Source organism: Zingiber officinale, chromosome 9A (assembly GCF_018446385.1).
Source record: "Zingiber officinale cultivar Zhangliang chromosome 9A, Zo_v1.1, whole genome shotgun sequence".
NCBI lineage: Eukaryota > Viridiplantae > Streptophyta > Magnoliopsida > Zingiberales > Zingiberaceae > Zingiber > Zingiber officinale.
Window position 1 is genome coordinate 135693055 of NC_056002.1, and position 19822 is coordinate 135712876.

General features: G+C 34.4%; 2 protein-coding genes and 1 pseudogene across 2 annotated transcripts; 1 reads left to right on the forward strand and 2 right to left on the reverse strand.

Moving 5' to 3' along the window:
- Positions 1 to 8459: 8459 nt before the first annotated feature.
- Positions 8460 to 9213, reverse strand: LOC122020513 (nuclear transcription factor Y subunit B-1-like). The gene has a single exon (XM_042578470.1). It carries the CDS (start codon positions 9093 to 9095, stop codon positions 8637 to 8639), a length of 459 nt encoding a protein of 152 aa, XP_042434404.1. The 5' UTR covers positions 9096 to 9213; the 3' UTR covers positions 8460 to 8636.
- Positions 9214 to 12051: 2838 nt separating this feature from the next.
- On the reverse strand, positions 12052 to 12229 carry LOC122022128 (annotated as a pseudogene).
- A 3013-nt stretch (positions 12230 to 15242) lies between these two features.
- Positions 15243 to 19449, forward strand: LOC122020135 (iron-sulfur cluster co-chaperone protein HscB homolog). The gene is made up of 9 exons (XM_042577918.1): positions 15243 to 15246; positions 15349 to 15481; positions 15557 to 15639; positions 15986 to 16428; positions 17251 to 17362; positions 17433 to 17522; positions 18621 to 18686; positions 18876 to 18944; positions 19029 to 19449. The coding sequence occupies exons 4-9, from the start codon at positions 16001 to 16003 to the stop codon at positions 19164 to 19166; spliced, it is 903 nt and encodes a 300-aa protein (XP_042433852.1). The 5' UTR covers positions 15243 to 15246; positions 15349 to 15481; positions 15557 to 15639; positions 15986 to 16000; the 3' UTR covers positions 19167 to 19449.
- Positions 19450 to 19822: the final 373 nt, after the last annotated feature.

Sequence of the window (19822 nt, forward strand, 5' to 3'; positions counted from 1 at the left end):
AAGATTGCTTAGATTTTAATTATTTCTCTTATTTTCACAAGCTAATATTTTTTGTTTGAATATGTTTTTACTATTTAGGAAGAGAAGAGAGATTTGAGTAAACACAATTATTATTTTTTAACTCAATGTAATTAGAAGTAATAGCAAATTAGTAATGTAAACTAAATTAAATTGATTATTTACACCTAATTTTTTTATTTTATTAAAAATAATTAAATATTTGATAATAATTAAAATTTTAAACTGATAAATACATTACCGATCGAAGCCCATGTGAAACCTAACAAAATGACTTTAGTTATCGTCATCAATCGGAATGCAATTTTTGAGCGGATGATTTGAGAAAGAAAAAAAAAATGATTGATTCGAGAAAGAAAAAAAATGATTAATCATGTTAGGTAACGTCGAATTCGAAGTGATTGGTTCGGTCCTATGAAAATTTTTCATTGGTCATAAGGGTAAATCGGGAAGCGCTCGCAGTGGACAACCCAAGAGTCTAATATCCTTTAGTTGCATGCCCCATTTAGAGGAAAAATTCCTGCAAATTTACCATATCTAGTATTCGAACCGCGGGTGTCTGGATGACAATCTGAATGTCCTATCGCTGTACCAAACCCCGTGGGCTGGATGATTCGAGAAAGAGAAACTAGACACAGTAAAAAAAATCTTTATTTTGCTACAAATTTTATGACGATTTTTAAAAAAAAAATCACCGCAAAATAAATCTACAACGACTTTATTATGCAATGAAATCTACGACAAAAAAAATTTCGTTACGAATAAGCCGTCACCAAATTTTGCGATGAAATAATGTATATTCATCATAAAATTAAATCTACAACAAATTTATTTTTCATCGCAAAATTTATTATAAATTTATGCCAAAAAATGATTCATGGTAAAATTTTAAAATCTCAAATCTGTGATGAAAAAGCATTTTATCGCAAATTTAGGATGCTTTTTTTTGTCACTATAGTCGTTGCAAATTTGTATGAGAAAAAAACTCAAGTCAAAGAAAAAACATATTTTCAACACATAATTGATTTTTCACGTGTGGAAACAAATATCAAATATGTAGAAAATAGCTTTTTGTCACAGATTCTGAGACAAAAATATATTTTCATCACAAAATCTACGATGAAAAACTATCTTCGTTGCAAATCTTGATACACAGTAGAATTTACGATATATTTTCAACTAAAATTTTCATCACAACAATCATCGCAAAATGCTAATTTTTTTCAACAACACCTATCCATTTATTATATTTTATCTTGTATATAAATCATATTAAACTTGTAACGCCCCGGCTCGGGTGGGCCCCACTCGGAACGAACCGAGAACGCTACCAGAATTGCCCATCAGGTTGACGACTAGCTTTACAAACCACCGGAAATCCTTTCAGCGTGCTTTGTCTTCACTCGCACGCACCCTGGAAAACTTTTCAGGAGGTCACTCATCCTCAGATTTCTCCAAGACAAACACACTTAACTTTGAAGTTCTTAAGTTTTGGGTTTCCGAAAAGGAAGGTACACCTTGTCGATATGAATAGTACCATCTAATTTTTTAAGTCATACTTAACCAGAATCTCAGAACCGGGGTATTACAATCACCCCCACTTAAAGACACAACGTCCTCGTTGTGTAATGACGAATCACACCACAGACAAATCCCAGAATCTCCCTCGCTAGGTGGTGCCCTGGGTGCTCCTGCCATAGGTGCACTCACGGTCGCAAGGTCGCTTTGATACCATCTGTAACGCCCTGGCTCGGGCGGGCCCCACCCGGACTGAACCAGGAACGCCACCAGAATTGCCCATCAGGTTGACGACTAGCTCCACAAACCACCGGAGATTCTTTCAAAGTGCTTGGTCCTCACTCGCACACACGTTGGAAAACTTCCCAGGAGGCCACCCATCCTCGGATTTCTCCAAGCCAAGTACACTTAACTTTGGAGTTCTTAAGTTTTGGGTTTCCGGAAAGGAAGGTGCATGTTATCGATATGAATACTATCATTTAACATTTTAAGTCATACTTAACCAGAATCTCAGAACCGGGGTATTACAAAACTTATTTTTTATAAACATAAGAATAAACATTCCAACACATTCTATAACAATTAAACAATCTAACACATCCTACATAATAATTAAACAATCCAACACATACTAAATAATAATTAAACAATCCAACACATTATACGCAACAATTAGACAATCCAACTCATCCTACACTATAATTAAACAATTAACACATCCTACACAAAATTTAAACAATGGATTTGTCACCAAATCTGTGACAAATCCAATATTTGTACAGAATGGACATTTTTTAAAAAATAAAAAAAATATCCGAAATCGGTTGACGTAGAGGACTCGGAATAATATAAAATCATTTTCTATGTATTTCTCTAATTCTCCTGATTATATCTATACCTTCAAACATCAATTTGACCTAATATTTTGAGATTATTGATTTTTTTTTAACATGAATGTGTCTAAAAAATCTAATTCGTGTTTAAAAATTTACTAATCTTAATATATTATGTCAAATTGATGTTTGAAGCATAATTATAATCAAGAGAATTAGATGAACACATAAGAGTCAGTTTTTTATCATTCTAAACTGACTCTGGTTCATCAAGACACTTTTGTTTTGTTTTTAATTTTTGCCTATTTTGCGATGAATTCTTAAGTCGTCGTAGAGTTTGCAACAAATATCAATTTCATTGCAAAATTTGCAATGAATATGGAATTTCATTGCAAAGTTTGCAATAAATATTGAATTTCATCGCTAATTGACAATGAATTTTGTGACAAAATATAATTTATTTTCAATTTGTGATGAAACTATTTCATTGCTAATTAGCGATGATTTCTTATTTTGTTGCATATTTAGGACGATATTTTTTTTGTCCCTAAATTCATTTTTTTGTAGTGAGATTTGATATTAGCTAAATGGAAAACAAACTTAGTAAGTGACTAAAAAGAAGGCACAAGAAGGGGTGGAGTGGAGAGCAAATGGTGTGGGGTTATTGTATGGAGGAAAAGGTGGGGAGGCAAGAGACCGGATCCTCTGGTCCACTTGTGGCCGTATTGTGATTGCAATCCGGCTACAATTGATTGTGATCCCCTAAGTTCACCTTCCTATTTAGGTTATAGTTTGGGTTGGGGCAGGTAGCCGGAGGCCGCCCCCCAGCTCGACGCTTGGCACCTTGGCCACCCGCTCATCACGATGGCCTCCAGACGACCTCCGTTGCCTGCCCCGACCCAAACTACAACCTGAGTGAGAAGATGAACCTAGGGGGATCACAACCAATTGTGATTGGATCAAATTGCGACCACGATCCAACCTCAATCCTCTCCCAGGGAGGCGAGCGATGGAGTGAAGATTATTATTATTGGAATCTAAGCGCATCGAAATATATATATGAACATCAAATTTTTCTCTTGAATCATGGATCTCTTCGTGGTACATATAGTTTTAAATAAAATAACATAAAAATATGCCTTAAGTCCTCGATAGACGTGAATGATATCAAAAATAAATAAGATCCTTATGTGTGACTCCTCTAGTAGTATCCACGCGTACTAGATCATCAACTTGATACGATCTGTGAAGTTCTAGCCTCTTGGATCAACAAAACCTTTTAGAAACAATATCAATCCATTTGATGGAAGAAAGAGAGAAGTGAAAAAAGAGCTCTACCTTCAAACCTTCCCAAGGGTGGCTATTTATTGCTTAAAGAGTTAATGCCTCCATTATGATCTCCATTAATTAGGAAGATGAAGAATTATAACCTCCATTAATTCTTTATTTAAGTAGAATTATGGCTTCCATTAATTCTTCAAGGAAAATGAAGAGTTATGACTCTTCAAATTTTCCAAGAATCACCATGATTGTGTCTATCCAAATTCTTTACTCTTTGGATCAAATAAATCCATATTTGATCTTGATCTATTCTAACTTTTGATATTTTAGAATTAATTAGTAATCCAATTAATTCTTATTGATTAATTTTAATATCCACTAAAATAATCAATTATAGATAATGTTCATGTCCACGTGCTATGTGTGCGACACTCTAGGTTTTAACACGAAGGCAGTATAAATCCATACACAGACAATGTAACCATCTAACAATAGTTTTTAGTCACCCATCATGATAAAATTAATATTAGTCTTATATTATAAACCACCATGAATCGATTACAGTGTAATTTAATCTCTTCATCTAAGTCCATATCCAATTAATTCAGTACATTATGCATCATTACCAAATTAATTATTTTACTTGATTTCTAAGATATAATAGACTTCTCTTGAATGATAAAATCATTCCTCCCATGCCCATGGATTTCAAGTTACTAATATCTCTATCAAGCGGCAAGATGTTAACTCCTAATACAAAAGAGCGATGAATCCTTTATTGACTCAATACTATTCTCTTTATGCTTTGTCATACACCCAACTACTATATTAATCATAATCTGATTAAAGACTACTTTTAATGGTGTTAAAGTACATAACTCCACTTATAAAATAAATGAAGGTCTCAAGTCAAAAGATCAGTTACACTCGTTCATAAGAGGAATGACTAATGATACTTAATATGTGATCTTCTCTTAAATGGATCATGTCTAGTGTACTTCTGAACTCAAGGTACCCCCAAGTATAACTTGGATTTCTATCCCTTGATCTATCTCGACCTAGTCATACTGAGTATTGACCTAATCATACTGAGTTAGCAGTGAATTTAGGTATGGTCGTGAGAAGGTAGATGGAGTAGAGTTGAGTGAGGATAAAGTTGTTAGGTGAAGAAAGAATGATACAATAACCCATAGTCGTTATTAAAGATGGATTTGTGGCAATGCATGATCTTATCGTAAATCATTGCAAATACAAAAATTATACTACTTAAACCATAAACCATGCACAATTGTGATAGCAATATAACCAACTTGCCTAAATGTTGAAACTTAGAAATCATATTCTATCACAACATTGCAAATAATTATTGGCTAACCTTTAGCCTTTATTTCTTGTGATGGATGCTTTACACGAAGCAAAATCATTGTAATTAAGTGTCACAAATAGTATATATTCTGCCATGAATGTATGATGTCAGGTATGATAATAATTATTTTGTAGGCTAACAAGAGGGGAGATTAGAGGAGAAACGTAAGAAGAGAGAACTCCAAAAAAATAAAGAAAACTCATCAAATTTATAAGAAAAAGGAAACTTTGTTATTTAGAATAGAGAGGAATTCCTTAACACCTAAACATGACTCTTATATAGACCACAACCTAAAACCTAAATAAAGAAAAAAATACAATTAAGATATCTTAATTCTAATCTTTAAAGAAAGAAAATAAGTCTTTTACCTAAAAAGGAAAGTATAAATAATTAACATATCTTAATTCCAATCTTGTAAAGAAAGGGAATAGATCTTTACCCAAAAAGAAAAGTAATTAGCTGAATGACCTCAACTCAAATTAAGACGCGGATCACAAATCCTCTCTAATAAATATCAAGAATACTAAAATTACTCTAAATAATTAAAAAAAATCAAAATTACCAAAAATAATAAAAAGACACCGAAAAGGATTTAAACAGTGGAATTTGGGGCTGAAATTTAGCGATTATAGTTTCACCCGAACAAGCATAGGTTTTGGAATTCTGTACACGTGGTGACAAATTAAGTTTTATTCTAAGTGTCAAGTTAAAAGTTATGATCATTTAAAATTTGAAGAGTCATATTGAACTTCAACATGAGTTAGGCTTGTATCAATGTATCATGGTATTAATAGATTATTTGGCTCTTAACAAGTGTTCTTAAAAAAAAAAAAAAAAAAAAAAGAAGGAAAAACAATGTCATGCCACTAAGTAAGGTAGAAAATTAAAATAGCATCCAAAGAGCATCTCTCTTTTAACATTTTTTAAAACAGGCTTCACCCATAATTTAATCCTAAAATAAGACTCTACTTTCTATGTTGGAGTTGCTTGGTATAAAATAACACTATTTAGAGCTGCTTTCCCTCAAATAACTCCACCCTTTGTTGTTTTGTACAAAGCAACTCCAAAGATAATTTTCAAGGAGGGCTGGATTGCTTAGATAATTTTTTTTTTGCTGCTAAATAAGTACATTTGATAATTAAAGTTTTACATCAACAATCGTAAAAATACTAAAATTATATGAAAAAAAAAACATAGATTATTTTTTTTAAAAAAAATCTTTTACTGGAACAACGTCATTCCACTAAAGGATTCATCTTATATGACAGACGAAGAACATGAGCATGTTTGAGAGAGTGAGTTTTGAGATAAAGATGGTTTTCAGAAAGATCCAGTGCATGTGTAAAGATCCCTTGGCATCTACTCAGATCTAACACTTTATCCTATATGAGTAGCAACCTAATTAAGGATCCTTTTGTACACTAGCTACTTTCTATATATACATTTACAGTTCATTCAAAAAAGGAGAATATACAAGGGGAATTTCGAGTATGAAATAAAAAGTGAGGATCCCTTTTTGATTAATTTTAGAAAAGGAGCGTCCTTTTAATGATAAGAATAAAAAAAGTCTACTTTATTCCTCTTCAAATTTGCATACAACTGTACTCCCAGCTGAATTCTTTATCTTAAAATTAATTCAACTAAAATAAATAACTGCACAAAGGATCATTTATTCTAACAAACAAACAAAATTAAATATCTTCATTCCCAGTGGCATTCTCTGAATTAAAATTCATTAACGAAAATAATAATTGCACAAAAAAATATGGCACTGTGCTGTAGCTAGTTTGTGAGTAAAAAACGTGCGGATATATTTTGGTGCTCCACAGCATAGTGTTTAGTGTACTCTATGTATAAAGATGTACTGGCCAACAAAAGTTAAGGAGTTGTTTCTTTCAGATCATTGCATAAAAAGACAGACAAACTGTGACATGCATATACTTGTTGTAGATATATATCTTAAAGTTTTCAGGACTTAACCTTCTTCAGATCAATTTCATTCTTCCAAATCCTTAAAATTTAATCAGTTATAATTATATCACTTGATCTCTTGAAATAAGTACTATAGAATTGAGACTATGGCTGAAGTGTACAGCCTAATCTTCCCTAGCTCCCAATGTGCAGTATAGATTAATATATATTACATTGGTCGACATGAGTACTAGAGAAACATATTTTTAAATGAATTTTAATTTTCTTAGTATAGTACTAATAATAATTGTATGAATGAAATTTCCTTTATTACTTATAATTAGTGATCCTTTCATACAATCACAATTTTTCATCACTAATATATAGCACCTTAATTATGAACATTATATAATATGCAATCTTATCATACAAGAGTACTGTCATATATAAATCAATTAGATATATGGATAGACAAGGAGCATTATATATATCATCAGGATTTGCAATAAATAAAGCAACATTGTCATCATGATTTTAGCATCATGACTTAAGGGGGTGTTTGGTTAATGAGTTTGGGAATGAAGGAATGGAATGATAGTAAAAGATAGTGTTTGGATTGTGGGTTTGAGAATCACATTTTGAGAATGATTACCAGATTTATGGGAATCAACCAAACCCATATAACTTGATTGGTTTCATTTCCATTCCTATTCTCATTCCACCCTACTACCAAACTCATACCCATAGTCATTCCCATCATTTAACCAAACACCCCCTTAATACTCAGCATCATTATATATATAGAGAGAGATGTTTTTTGTTGTGAGCATTGAGAAATTTGAAGCATAAATATATAGTGCTATGTGTAGAAAGTGCATCTAGCTAGTTATGGAGAAGCACCTTTATGAATCTAATAAAATTGAAGAATTGCTGTTATAGGATATCACACTAATATTCAATACTTAACCATTTAATTAATCATCATGAGATTAAAGTTAATTTGTACAAGAATACCAAGGATGAATATGTTGTACTATATACTGAGCATCATGGAGCATGAACTAGTTGACATCAAGTTTTCCTTTTATTTTGTAAAAAACATGCTCAAGAATCCCTGCCATGAAGAAGAAATTAGATAAAACTATATATTGCCACTTATGTTTCACAATCTCTGATCTGTGCCTTTCTTTACTATTGTTAATCAGAAGATAAAAGGAAAATGAAAGAACAAAGGAAAAAAAAAATCATTGCTGTGGCTGCCATGATCAAGGAAAATATGCATTTTGTTAGGACATATATATATATCAAACATGAATTCTTCCATGGTATATATACCATCCACAGATCTAATATATTATATTGGTCATCTATAAAATATGAAAACTTGTAAAATATTTACTACCCTTTATGACATCAAAAATAGATGAAAATTTGTATATGTATTGTTTTGAACTAGCTTCATATTATAAGAAAAACTGGGCATAAATGGAATTCCTTTGTCAGACATGCATCATTAACTCATAGAAAGCAAATAAGTCAGTCACACAAGATCAAACAATATAATCAAGCACCAATTTTGTGGTCGACAATCAACTCGAATCGGATCGAAGAAGAAGAAGAAGAAGGAGTACCTTAATTAAAATTAGCTGGAAAATTAATTAAAGCAGTTGAGGCAGGCAGGCAGGCAGAGGGATCGGTAGCTGCTGGAATTAATTATTTCTATCCATGGGATGAAACGCGAAGGGAGCAGCACCGGCGGCGCCAGTTTGATCTCTGGCGGCGGCGGAGGAGGAGGAGGAGGAGGAGGCGACTCGATCGCCCTCCATCTCTCGGTACTTTTGCAGGTACCTTCTCATGGGCTCGACGTAGTCGTCGAATCCGAGGGCGTTGAGCGCCCAGCAGATGTCGTCGCCATTGACGGTCTTTCTCTTCTCCTTGTGGCACTTTTCGGAGGCCTCCCCGGTGACGAAGCTGATGAACTCCGACACGCACTCCTGCATCGTCTCCTTGGCCTCCTTGGAGATCTTACCATTTGGGGGCAGAATCTGCTTCATGATCCGCCCCACGTTGGCGATCGGGAGAAGCCTGTCCTGCTCCTTGATGCCGCTGCCGCTGCCGCCGCCGCCGCCGCCGCAGTCTTCGTGCTGCTTCTCATCAGGAGACTCCATGCTGCCTCCCTCCCTCTATGGTATCAGCAGTCACAGTAGTCAAACTCAAACCTGCCCATCAGGAAGGAGACGAACTCATACGTGCTCGCTCGCTCACTCACATACGTGTATATGTATACCCTTGTTAACTAATAATACCTACCTTAACCATAACCATAACCATAACCATAACCATGTGATGGTGGAATTAACAGGAGTTGAAGTGAGGAGATATAAATTAACCATGGTTAGGGTTTGGAAGATTCTCTTGTTATAACTTGTGGAGGTACATGGTAGGTAGCGATGGGTTAAAGGAGAGATTCTGGTCAACAGGAGAGGAGAGGAGAGGAGAGGAGAGGACAATTCAAAAGAGGCAGGGGAGGTGAACAATTATTGGGTGCAGGGAGGAAATGGTGGATGAGGAGCCAGCCAATGATTGGACCCCACGTAGCAATAGCAATAGCAATAGCAATAACAATAGCATTGTGGATTGGTCCCCTTCTTCTGCCAAAGCTTTCATAATTGTACTAGGCAGATCTATCACGTGTGCATGTGCGGCCTCCAAATACAGTCACTTATCCAAACTCTGGGTCGTTGGTGTTGGAGAGGGAGGGGAGTGTTTTTGAAAGTTTCAGCCCTCTTTCCACTCATAGATGAATAAATTAATGAGGGAGCTTGGCAGCATCACTCATGACATATTATTCACTCTTTTTTTTTATATATATTTCATATGGAAGAATGGATTACTAATCCCGTCTCTGAAAACTGAGAAAATAGAATTATCAATGTGATATTATTAGAATGTTGATTAAGTCATCATATCTTGAAGGGAAGAGTATGATGAATTGTCTTCTATGTTGATTAAATCGTCAAAAATTCTCTGGTTAACACTATCTGCAGACAGTGACCGGGTTGTCCCGATCTCTGTCACCCCGATGCTTAAGGCAGATCCCATGAATATATAAGGAACATGCTAATAATATAGTAATGAAATAAATAGAGAATGAGTACGATAACGTATCCTGACTCAGGGGACGCCCTCTGACGGAGCTGGTCGATCGATGAGCTAGTCGTGACGCTGATCGAGTTGTCATGACCAGAAAGAATAGATGAATGTGAGCTAAAGGAGTCGGATCTAATGGCACAGAGATGGATGTGGCAGGGATCTGTCGGCATGGAGCTAGATGCGGTCTGGATGAAGAAAAGTTAGAGCGGAAGACTGCAAGAGAAGAAGGCCGAAGTTGGTTTCGGGTGAGCTCAACTCTGGATGACGGAAAAATCATCCAATCAATTGGAGCAGTAGTCGGATAAAGTCAACTCTCTGTTAACTTTGTACAGGCGCCTAGACCAAGTCCAGGCGTGCCCTGACCAGTTGGTATCGAACATGCACTTTATCGTCAAGATGTTGTTGTAGATAAAGTTTGGGTCCACGTTAGCAACAATCCAGGCGTCTGGACTTATCCAAGCGCCCGAGTATCGATAAAGATTTATCGTCGCGCCATTGAAGAGCCATTGCAAGCAGATAAAATGCACCGTTGGGGGCATCCGAACCCACTCCAAGTGTCCGGAGATGCCATGTCCGCCAACAGATATTTTTTACCAGCAGATTATAAATAAATCTCTGGTAATCTTCATTAGTACAACATTTGTATACGAACTTCTAAATTTTGTTTTCATTTTCTCAGCTGTTAATTCTTATATGGGGCTTCTCCACCTCCGATTTTGATTGAAGGAATTTCGATAGTACGCTTCACTTGTCTTGTAATAGTAACCTCCCTGATTGGAAACCAAGTAAATCCGAAAGTCTCATTTTATTTTATGCAATTTATTTCTATTAATTAAGTGTTTGTCTAATTTAAGTCGAAAGATTGAGAAAGGGTATATTTGTAATTTTAGGATAATTTATTTCTATTTATTTTCATTGTCTACTTATATTTATCTTTATATAATGGATGGATAAATTTATGAATTCATTAGTGTATCACCTTGAGTTCAGGGACGGATTTAGCGGCAATGCAAAATCTGGAAGATCGTGAGGTACATGGTCGATAGGATCTACATGGAAACCTCAGATATTGAGTTGATCTACCTGAATTTTTGGATATGTCACAAACATAGAATTTTATTAATTGGATCAATAAAGTGAAGCAGATTTTCGACTATAAGCAAATTTCGGATTGGATGAAGGTGAAATTAATTGCTATCAAACTCAAGAGTCGAGCATCGGCATGGTGGGAACACTTGCGATACTCACGAGACAGACAAGACAAAACCAAAATAAAAAATTAGGAGAAAATGAAGTTATAGAATCAGACAAACCTATTGATGACATTCAGGATATTAACTATTCTAAGAAAGACTCTGTTTCAAGCTTGAACTTATCAGGTGCACAACAACAAAATAATTTTCCGGATCTTGATGAACCAGAATTTGTTTTGGAAGAGATAAAGATGACTCATGTAGCAAAGTTGAAGAGGAAGAACCTTTATTCTTGGGTTATGTTCAAGCCAAAGAGGATATTGAGGATGTCGTAGCTATCTTTAAGCATGCTGTGAAGGAGGAGGAGGCCAGAGCATTGATGCACAAAGATCGATTTTTATTACTATTTTTGATATTTTTATCTGTTTGTAATTTTTTTTTTGGTATTTAGAGTATTTTCAATTTGCATCTTTTAATTACTTTTTTAACCTTTTGAGCCCGTTTAAAAATTTTAGAATTGTCAGTCTATTAATATTTTTTTATTTATTTTAGAATTTATATTCTTTCTTGTAGTCCGTATATTAATATTTTTTTATTTAGGTCTTAGAATTTAGAGTTTATATAAATATCTATTTAATTATTTGAAGGATAATCTTAGGTTATTAAATAATTTTTTTTTGGAAAAATTTAAAGGACAATAATTACTTTTTTTTTATCTTCTCTTCAATTCTTCCTTCTCGTCATATTACAAATAATCTTTATCTTAAATTAAACTGGATAAGAATATGTCATGCCCATATAGTAGTGTAATATAAGGGTGGTGCAAGAAAACCTTAGCAACATGTTATTGTAACGTACTCTTTCTAAAAGAAAAAATAATTTAATTTTTTATATCAGATATTAAACTGATAAGAACATATACTACACTTGATCTTAGCTAAAAAGATTAATGGTATACTTTCTAATGTTAAATAAATAACATAATAAAAAAATAAAATGAATAAAAAATAATTAAAAGATTGAATATATAACAAATGAGAAATATAATTATCATTCCATATGCACCTAATAATAGTCTTCACTAATTATCAACTACAAATACAATTAATATTTATTTGAAATGATAATTGTTGGAACCAATGACATCGCTAGAGGGGGGTAAATAGTGATCCACTTCATTTGTGGCGTCAATCATATGCTTGTCTACAAAATGTTAATACATAGTGAAAATAAGATAAACAAACATAAAAAACAGAACGCACGTACGATACCTTGATTTTACGTAGTTCGAAATCCCAGTTTCTACTCCACGACCTAGCGTTAGCACCACTATAAAGTAATTCCAGCTAAAGACAAAAAAAAAATATAAATGAAAATAGCTATTTCCCTTTATAGGCTTCAAGTCAGGGCTAAAAACAACCTAATAGTCGATTGCTAGCTCTATGTCATAAGCAAACGCCGCTTTGTCCAACGGCTCTCTCTAGATCAGCATCGGGGACAACAGTCGACTGTTATACTACTATTAGTCAATTGTTGCATCAATAGTCAAGTTCTTGGATCAACTCAAAACCCTTATATTTGCTCCAATAGTGACAATTGTTAGTGAACCACTCGACTAATAACGACATCAATTGACTGATGTGTTTCATCAGTTGATTGATCATACTACAAATCCTCTTAAAACTCCTTAAATCCCAAAATCATTATTTAGAATTTGTCTACAAACCCTCTTAAAATCCCTTAAACCCCAAAATCATTATTTAGAATTTGTCAGTTGATTGTTATTTTATAGTAGTCGACTAATACCTCTGTTTTAGCTATACCAAAGCTAAATTCACACTTTTACTAGTATTTTGTTGATCTCAACTTATAGGACTTCCTCTGCCTAACATTCAGTTAATCTTGATCTATTGTGACTTCACTTACTTAGCATCTGATCACTCTTATCCCGACCTGTTGGATAGAGTGAGCGTTATTCGCCTACTCATCTTCCTCCATCAAGAAGGTAGGGGAATTGACCTTCTTCCATCGTCCTCCATTAAGAAGGAAGAAGAAGAGACCATCTTCTCCTCCTATAAATTCTTTCAAGAAATCATAATAAAAAAGGAGAGGTAGAGAACATCAAATAGTTGAAGAGGGATTTAGTTTGTGAACTGTGAAAGTTGTTCGCTCATTTGTAATTGCTCTTCCGATGACAAGCACGAAAAACACAGGATCGTCTGCAAGTTCCGTCGTTGGTACACTATATTGACATTGTTATTTTTAATTCTAGATGCTACAAATGATATACATGATGACTTATTGCAACATGTAATGGAATGACCTAAGGGACACAATTCAAAAGATAGTATGACCCAGTTCACGGAGTCAAGGGACATATTGAACGATTTGATTGTTTATTCTGGAAACTCGAGCAGGAAGAATTTTCAATCCTGAATAATTAAAGGATCTTGACTTTAATTTGATCATTGTTGGACATCCCAAGATGGTAGCACACCATGCATGAGGGTGCTATGAATGATGTATCTTATATTCAGAGTTGTGTGTGGAGCTATTTCATAATGTGAAGCAAGAGGATCCTGAAGAGTTTGAGAATAATCTAGAAGAGGATATGAATGTGAAACAAATGGAGAATCTTGAAGCTAGTCTGCCCAAAATTTCCCTAACTGAGTCTAGGATGAACGAGATTTTGTTAACCACTACATTAGTGTTTATCTTAGTAGGAATGATGTTATTTTATCTAGCTTATTAGAGTTAAGTTGTTGTTACTATCGCTATGTACTAATATTATTAGCTCATTTAGTTTAATAAAGTCATGTAGTAGAAATTATTATTATGTGAGAATAGTGTTATTTTATGAAAAAGTTATGTTATGTGTTAACAAATTTTAAAATGATTAGTTCATATTTAATTTAATGATTAATTAAATTAATGATTAGTTTATTCAATTTATTTTAAAACCATTAGTTCATTTGTTAGGATGTGCTTAATATATTGATCAATATTGATTAGAATTGATCATACAAATGATGAATAGAAACGTAGTTATCATTTGATTGTATAAACCAACTCAAATATATATTAAGTCAATCATAAATTATATACATATGAAATACATTAAATTACTGAATAATGTATTTATTTATGTAAGATAATGGCTACTAACAACATCATAGTTGAACTCAATAAGTGAAAAAAATTATATGGAGATAACTATAAAATATGACATTTCAAAATATAATATATATTCTTGAGGAATAAGAAGTTGTAAAGAGTGTAAATCAATTTATTGAATAATCTGTTGATGGTCTACAGTGTAGCATAAACATGATTTTGATGCCTATAAGGCATGGAAGAAAAATAACTCTACTATTAAAGAAATATTAATTAGTTATGTAAGATCCGACAATTAAATAATAAGGGTTATTGAAGTAATAATTTAATTAGAAATTTTAGGAATTTTTTAAATTTTTTTAGAATTTAAATGGAATTTGTATGACTCATTTAAGGAGATAAAAATATTGAGCTTAAAAAAAATTTATTTAAAATAATCTTATAAGTTGGAATTGATTTAGGAATTAAGTTAGGGTTTAATAAATTAATCCTAATTTGAACCCAGCCCTAATTCCTCTGCTAATGCCGTTTGCTCTCTTATCCCGATCCCCTCTACTTGTTCTTTTCTCATCAGCCGCCCCTTTCCTGATCTCATCGCGTCGCCCTACACCCGACGCCACTGCCGCCTCCCGATCGCAGATGCTGACCGCTCTCTCGTGAACCAATCGCCGACCATGGGAGGGCAGGGAGTGTAGCTTGCCGGCGGGCACCTCTTCTTTTTCCCCGATTCCATCTTCTGCCGATCTCACGCATCTGCGCCGCCCGACTCCTTCTCGATCTCACTAGCACATCACCTCCCAATCATTGATGTCGCGATTTCTTCACCGGGGCAGTTCTGCAGTTGGTGCCACCAGCAGTGGTGAGTGTCATGGCTACCACAAGGGTTAGCCTTCCTCCCTTCTCCTTTCATCGCTGGCAGATCTTTCGTTCCCTTTCACTGTCGTAGGGAATCCTTCGCCAGAGTTGCAGCGCGGTCATTGGCGATATCACTAGTCATAGCGGGCATTGCAGACGACCAGATCTATCCGTTGCACACCTTACACACTTTCGAATCCTCATACCAGTCACAGTGACCCCTTGCTGCTATTCTCGAGGTAAACAATCAACCCTAGAAGATGATTGAGTGATTGAACTATTCTTAGGGCTGATTTGGGGTATCTGTTTTGGAGGACAGCGACTTCACTTAGTTCGGCCACAGCTACTGGTGGTGGAGTTATCCGATCGTAAGTCAACAGAGGTGCATTCGGATTGGGTAAGTTTGGTTCGTTCATTTCTCTACTATGGTTAGTATGGAATTGTGAAGATCTTGGATTGAATGTTTGGTTAATTGATTTTAGAAATTTATTAAGTTGTATTGGATTAATTAAGGGATTGTAGATTATTAAGTTGTATTGGATTTATTTTTGTTATATGATTAAAATCTCTTCTATTACTCTGAACAATACAAAAAAGATAACATGACAAATATGGCCCTAGATTGCATGAATTCCTTCAGATTGCTATATTGCTCCATTTGTTTAATTTAATTGTTTGTCCTGGGTGTCTAACGATGTCCTGCCTTCATATGCTAATTGAATTCTTTTTATTTTTGTTCTCAGGAGATCATTCTGGAAATGAACCCTTATTTGGTCATAATGAGAACAACGAAGAATTATTCTCTGTTCTTAATGTTGAGATCAAGTGTTGGGGAGCTGTTTTATAAGAAAACAGCAAAGCTGGGCCTTCGTTTCTTTGCCACAGGCCTTATTCTTGGGAATTCGCACTTCCATTCCCTGTCTCCTTCAGATTTTTTCCTATGTAATAGAGCATACAGTGTTCTTGTGAGAGACTTTGTTCTTTGTGGTGGTTCTCAGCATGGCTTACAAGAATCAAAGGCTTTGGATCGATCATTCTACTCGTCAAGTACTTGTAGTGGAGAATTGCCTAAGTGTTGGAACTGTGGTGGCACTGCTCCAACATCTATCCCATTCTTGGCTTGTGAATCTTGTGGAAGTGTGCAACCCAGGAATCTATCTATTGATTTCTTCCAGATTTTTGGTCTGTAAGTTCTGTAGAAATTGTGATTTGTGTTTTAATGATATTATATTGATAGTTTTTAAAGTTTGTGACAGTATATAGCCCATACTTCTTTCACAAATTCAATAGAAGGATGGAACTATGTTCATGCTTTTCTCCTCTCGCCAACTTTCTCTTTTCAGATTTAGTCAGTCTTCAATCTTTGCAACTGTGCACTTTGTTGGATGATGTGAGGTCATCATAGCAATCATTTCTTTGATAAAAATATTTTTCTATATCTTCTAATTAAATAGGTTCTTTGAAAGCATTGAAGTTGCTCATATTTTTGCTGGGTACTAAGTTATTTTAATTAATGTTCTTTTGATTAACTGTCACACTTCTAAATTAGTGTTTTTGAAGAATAAGCTGTTACTTCTGAATGATTCTGAAAAGTTTCTAATATTTTGCACCTTTAATAAGTCTAGATATGACTATCTTCAGGCTGCTAGGATATCAATAGGACACGAGTGTTAATAGTTTTGTGTCTGTGTTGCATAAACTAGTGAATTGATAAAGTTCCTATAATGTAAGCATCCTTGGTAATGAAATTTATGAATAGTCTGAACTATCTTAGTTGGTGTTATGGCACTAATGCTGGTCTTTATCTGGGACAGTTTCTTTTTGTTATCCCAAGTTGTATTCCTGAAAATTGGTAATGAGTTCGTGATAATGATTTTTTCTTTAAAATATTTGGGTTGTCGTGATTTGAAAAGTTCTTTGGCCTATAAACTAATATAGAAGTGCCCTATAAATTGTTATGAAGCTTGTTAAAACTCATCTTGCACATCAAATTATTTAAATTCTCTAGTTTCCTTCTCTGTAGAGAAAGGTCACATGACATAAAGGATGATAATCTAGAAGGGAAGTACAAAGATTGGCAGAAAAAGTTGCACCCTGACTTGGTGCATTCAAAATCTGAGGTTGGAGGACATTTTTTTTATTCACTTTACTTTTACATTTAGCTCTAAATCCATATCTTTCATGATTTAGAAGGAAAAGATGTTTGCGGCTGAGCAATCAGCTCTAGTCATTGATGCGTATCAAACTTTAAGGAAGCCATTGCTGAGAGCAATATACCTGGTAAGCTTTGTTGCTTTGTTGTTCATCATGTACGTCTCTCCAATGTTGAACTTGCTGTTGTTGGTTATTTGATGAGCTTTTTATTATAGTTATTTTCATTGATGTGCTGAATACTTATCCTTTTTTTGGTAACTGAAATTAGATGCTCAAATTTTCTATTAATCCTTATTGTATTATTTCAAGCTAAAAGTAGATTGTGCTCTTCCATTGGTTGTAATTGGAAGGCACTTCTAATTACATCAATTTTTTTAGTATACTGATTAAATGGAGGGGGGTTGACCTTGAATATATAGTACTGCACTTTGTTAAGGCTGTGCACTATAATCAGAGTTTATGTGGACCTGGTATTTTGTTCAATCAGTTTGACTTAAGTTTTGACAAATTGAGCAGTAAAAGCTGATAAACTGTGTCTTTTTTTGGACATAAAGTTGCTTCACCTTTCATTATTAACCTCATACGGTATGCAAGACAGCTCTTGATATATAAACTCCAAACCCCAATAAATCATCCTAGATGTGATTGATCATGATGAAAGGACTAGTGTGTCTTCATGATTAAATCTTTGTACAAGCTGTGAATCAGTAGAGATGTGCACTCTATCAATTATTTATTCATCTTTCATGTAAAGCTCCTGCAAGATAGGATGTCTGCTGATTGCATACTAATAAACTCCTCGCTGGAACATGATTACAAGATGTACAAGGAGTTATTTTGAGTTTTGACTGTTTGATGTTCTCTTTGTGAACCTTACAATGACATGTTGAGCATTTGTTTAAGAAACACGAAGTTATTTCAATGGAAGGTCATGGCCCCTTTACTCTTGAAAACCTCTAGACTTCTAACTTGTATAATATCCTTTTGAATGGGTGAAAACGCAAAGCAAAATTTATGCTAAAGAATTTTTCTTTCCGTGTTTGGAATGCTAGGATCAAATTAATAATGGAGACCTGTGTCTTGTTACTATATTAAGGTTATTTATATGTTTCATTTTCTTTGTATTCAAGCTGCTTCTAGGATTTCTATTGAGTTCCTATTTTGTCCTTCATCCTTATTCATCTCGAAAAAGGATCACAAATATCTTATATGCTAATTTGACAGTTGAAACTGGGGGGAAAGCATGTGGATGAAGAGAAAACTATCACAGATCCAGAAATGCTGGCCGAGGTAAATTATCCGAATATCTTGGTTGAGTTTGAATGTCTACAATAGAGATTGCAGAAATATGTAGACGTTGTGGGTAGTTTGATGGCTTGCTCGATTCCAAGTTACTCTTTATTCCTATGGCTTGATTCTTTTTACCTGAAAACAATGTCATTGAATTTAATCATTACTTCTCTGCTACACTAATTGCAGATGTTGGAAATGCGAGAAGCTGTTGATGAAGCACATGATTCACTGACACTGAAGAAGATAAAGGCCGAGGTACTTGGTTGCTTTCATTTGTTGATTTGTTCTATGCTTCACAACTTATGAACCACATAAACATATACTTGGTTTGTAATCTAGGTCGAAGAAAAATTTGAGACATATTCTCGATCATTCAGCCAAGCTTTCACGAGTGGAGATTTTGATGATGCCATCGCATCAATTGAGAGAATGAGATACTATGACCGTGCTATCGAAGAGATAAGAAAGAAACTTTAAAATTTTCACCATCTTGCCGACTGCTTGTGATAGTGAATGCCAGAATAGTTATCACGGAGCAGTTTTCATTTGCGGCTGTGTTGGAAGCTGATGTTCCCGAAAAGCATCGAGAAATGTAGCGATAGGCCTGCTTCTCATTTTATTGGTGAATTTAAACCTTCTGTTTTCTTTTTTTTTTGTAACTCGAGCAGGGTACCACATACAATGGGTTTAAGTGCTTTGTTACAAAAGGAATAATCTTTGTTAACATAAAGTTTACCAAGATCAAAGAGCTATTATACCACTGGATTCCAGTTCCTTCATCACAAACTATGATATGAGAATCCATATTTATTATCTTTCATGAATAAGAAATTGTTCCCTATCAAATATGGCAATGGTTTGTTTATTTAAAAAAAATCTCATACTGTGTTGGGTGGTACAGTTAAAATGTATTGTTGTGATAACTACATACTGTGGTGACAGGCAATGACTTATACAACACTTGTGTAATTATATCAATGAGTCTTGTGTCATATTGATATTGAACATCAGCTAATAAATTTGAACCTTGGTTCATTAGTCTAGTCTAGCCTAGCCTGCTCTGTTCCATCTGATATCTTGTGCACTATAAGAATGCAAATTTCTAATGGAGATGGATCGATGTTGGCCAGTAG